Source organism: Dendrobium catenatum, unplaced genomic scaffold (assembly GCF_001605985.2).
Source record: "Dendrobium catenatum unplaced genomic scaffold, ASM160598v2 fragScaff_scaffold_123, whole genome shotgun sequence".
Taxonomy (NCBI): domain Eukaryota; kingdom Viridiplantae; phylum Streptophyta; class Magnoliopsida; order Asparagales; family Orchidaceae; genus Dendrobium; species Dendrobium catenatum.
This window is the reverse complement of record NW_021318585.1, coordinates 1483791-1486966: the sequence shown is the minus strand read 5'-3', so window position 1 is coordinate 1486966 and position 3176 is coordinate 1483791. Positions and strand designations below refer to the sequence as shown.

General features: G+C 31.8%; 1 protein-coding gene across 3 annotated transcripts in view; it reads left to right on the top strand.

Annotated features, from left to right (window-relative positions):
• Nucleotides 1–2371, top strand: part of LOC110098440 (urease accessory protein D) — a 20093-nt gene extending 17722 nt beyond the window's left edge. For 2 of the 3 annotated variants that reach the window (XM_028698246.1, XM_020825280.2), the window contains 2 exons: nucleotides 1019–1301; nucleotides 2088–2371. In XM_028698246.1, the coding sequence (XP_028554079.1) occupies nucleotides 1019–1132 (114 nt within the window). In that variant the 3' untranslated portion in view covers nucleotides 1133–1301; nucleotides 2088–2371. The remainder of the gene's footprint in view (nucleotides 1–1018; nucleotides 1302–2087) is intronic. The other variant, XM_020825279.2, reaches the window with a different exon arrangement.
• Nucleotides 2372–3176: the final 805 nt, after the last annotated feature.

Sequence of the window (3176 nt, the reverse complement as noted above, 5' to 3'; positions counted from 1 at the left end):
AAGATATCTAAAACGTTTACTCTTATTAATGATTTGATCGCCCAAAGTCACAATCCCCTCACTAGGTCTATTACTACTAAAACTACACTCCATAGATTCCGTTTTAGATCTACTCAAGCGAAAACCTTTAGACTCTAAGGTTGACCTCCATAATTCAAGTTTACCTTCAACTCCCTCTCTAGTCTTATCAACAAGAAGAAAATCATCAGCAAAAAGCATACACCAAGGTACATCCTCTTGCAAATCGGAGACAATAGAAAAAAAAAAGACAGAGGTGGTGAGACTCAATGCTCTGATATCATGAGAAACTTTCTGCACAGGAATTGCAGAGTGATAGGAGAATAAGAAGCACAGAAAAATATCTATTTAGAATTGTAGTCACTTGTGTATATGTATATGAAATCCGGTATTACAGAGTAGTTTATATAGATGTCTGAAGGGAAGATTGTTAGAGGTTATCAAAAAGTAGCTGATGACTGACTGTGCATACAGAGGAAATGTAGTGGTGATAGTGGGTAGTGTTGCTTTCACAGGTGATCCACAATATGTAATCATGTAGCATTGCTGTTGATGATCCGAGTGTGTTAACACCATTAATATTGATATTTAAAAAAATTTATAAGTGTTCGAAATCAGTAGTAATAGACAAACCTCAATGGTCGGAGGTTTTATTACTTTCTTCATTTAATATTCGATCAGTTCTAAAATTTGATTTTGTAAATATCTAGAATAAAAAATCATTTCTCTAATTTCATTCTGGAATTTAAAAATATGTCTAGAATAAAAATTTTATTTCTCACATATTTCGCATTATGATAAATGATTGATCGTATGTGAATTTCTAGAATTGATAAACATCTGATTCTATGATTAATAATCATATTTAGGATTCTCAAATCCATGAAAAGGTTCTCAAAATAGGTTCTTTGTGGCTCCTTTATGGTCTTCCCAGTACTTCAGTGTCTTTATTTCCTATATGAATTGGAGCTAACAGATCTTCTGTATTGATGTGCAACAGGCAGGTGTTGTCGTTCGACTTTTGTCAACAACAACAGAGGCTGTTTATGCATTTTTAAGACATCATCTTAGTGGCCTGGAGCAGTTTCTTGGGGCACCTCCTTACCGCAGATAGATGAAGCTGCTGCAAGTATCCTTTAGTTACATTGAACTCTCTGACTAGAAGCCTGAAAATCGATGGATATTTTAGAGCTGAAATGAAACATTCATTTTCAATCAGTTTGATATTTGTTACATGATTTATACAACATCAATTGCTCTATCCTGAAGCCAACACGTTGCAGGTAATATTACTGGAAAGTATTTTCATTGATGGGAGAATCGAATATTGGGAACATGAATTGAGCTTAGAACACCACTTAATGGACACCATGTAGCCTAAAAACTTAAGCTAAGAAGTAAAGCCACTACAAACATATTAGAAACTACCTTATAGTTTACTTCGATATTGAATTATTTTATTCTCTCTTCGAAATCTTAATAATTTCCTCTTTATATGAGATTCTACATAGGATATCACTTCTCCTTAAATGATGAATTTTCAATATCATCAAGTGACATCATTTGCATAGGAGTTACATATTTCTAAACTTTAGTCAATCATAATAGAAGCGCCTATGATTTAAATAGAGCAGTAAATTACATGAGCTCTCAGAATGAGTTCACTGCATTATTAGATAGATAAGGGCAGTTATTAGTATATTAAAGACTCATCTCTTATTTTTATTATTTATGATGCAAAACATCTTAGTTAAAATGCTTCTTAGGCATATTTTATTTAGTTTGTTACAAGGATTCTAGAATATTCTTGATTTCTCTAAATTTTTTTGATAGCTTATAAATATAGGAGTTATAAGAGGGAAGAAATATGAATATATTTTTGATATTTAACATTATTTTTACTAATTTTGTGTCCTATTTGAAACGCGTCATCGAATGATCTCCCTACATTAATTTATGTGATTAATTTCTGCTTCACATTATCTTAATAATTACTTCCACTTTCTAATTCCCTATATAATTTCCCTCTCTCTTGCATATACTAAAGCCACTTCATTTTTTGAAAACAGCGAGCATCGAGTTAAGAACAAGGACAAAAAGCTTGAAATCAGGCAGGTACGGTTGATCATGGGAAGTGTTCCATGCATTTATCAATTATTTTTTTGAGTTGATTCCTTGTGATGCATTGTCATTTACTATTGAAAGTTAATGGCCGACAACTTCAGTAATCTTCTGCATTATTTATCGTTTTATCGTACTCAATTCTCAGATATTTTAAGTTATTGCAATGGACAATAATGCCTATGTGAAAGCTACCATTCTTGAATTTTTCTGAAACAATATCTTTGAGATATAACCCATTTGCATAAAGAACGTAGAAAATCAATAGAGACGACCGTTATCCATTTCATAAATCTAAAATTCAATGAATTGAATGTCCTAACAACATATTCTTGTGTTGTTTGAATGAGTCTCTTCTGAGATATAAAAAATCTTGCATATTTAATCTTTATCTGCACTGAAAATAGATGAATTAACAATGACAATAGAGATGGGAGGTAGTCATTCAAAAAAAGTGCTAGGAAATCAAAGTATGAGTAACTCTTAAAATTCAGGTTAAGTCTATTCAAAATGCTGTAGCAAGCTATTTGATGGTGAAGTTCTCAACCTATGGAGGCTTAAGTACTTAGTTTATTATGAAGATTTGTTGCAAAGTCTAGCTTATGGTAGTAGAGATTATAGAATTTCCATGAAAATGTACTGATTTGGATGCCATAAAATCTGGAATGGAGAAACGAGGCAAATAAACCGATTGAATTGTTACAGAAGGTTTAGTAGAATAGAAAGGTCCAGATTTAGCTTCTCTATGTGATTAGAAAAGAGTAGGTTCTCAATTTAGATAAGTCATACTATGTGATTATACCAAATGAATTTTGATTGTTGGGAAATTAGTTGATTTATACTAATCATGTTGTGAGTAGCATAAATAAGAAAGTAAAAAAATTGAGGCCAAATAAGTTAAGTCAGTGGTTAAACTTTCGAACCGATTTGATATTTGAGCCGATTTCATATCAAGTTTGAATCAAATTGAGTTAGCTCATAAGTTTGCTTTCTTTCTCTTTCTATGTTGAGGTATTTTGGAGATAGAATTTATATGA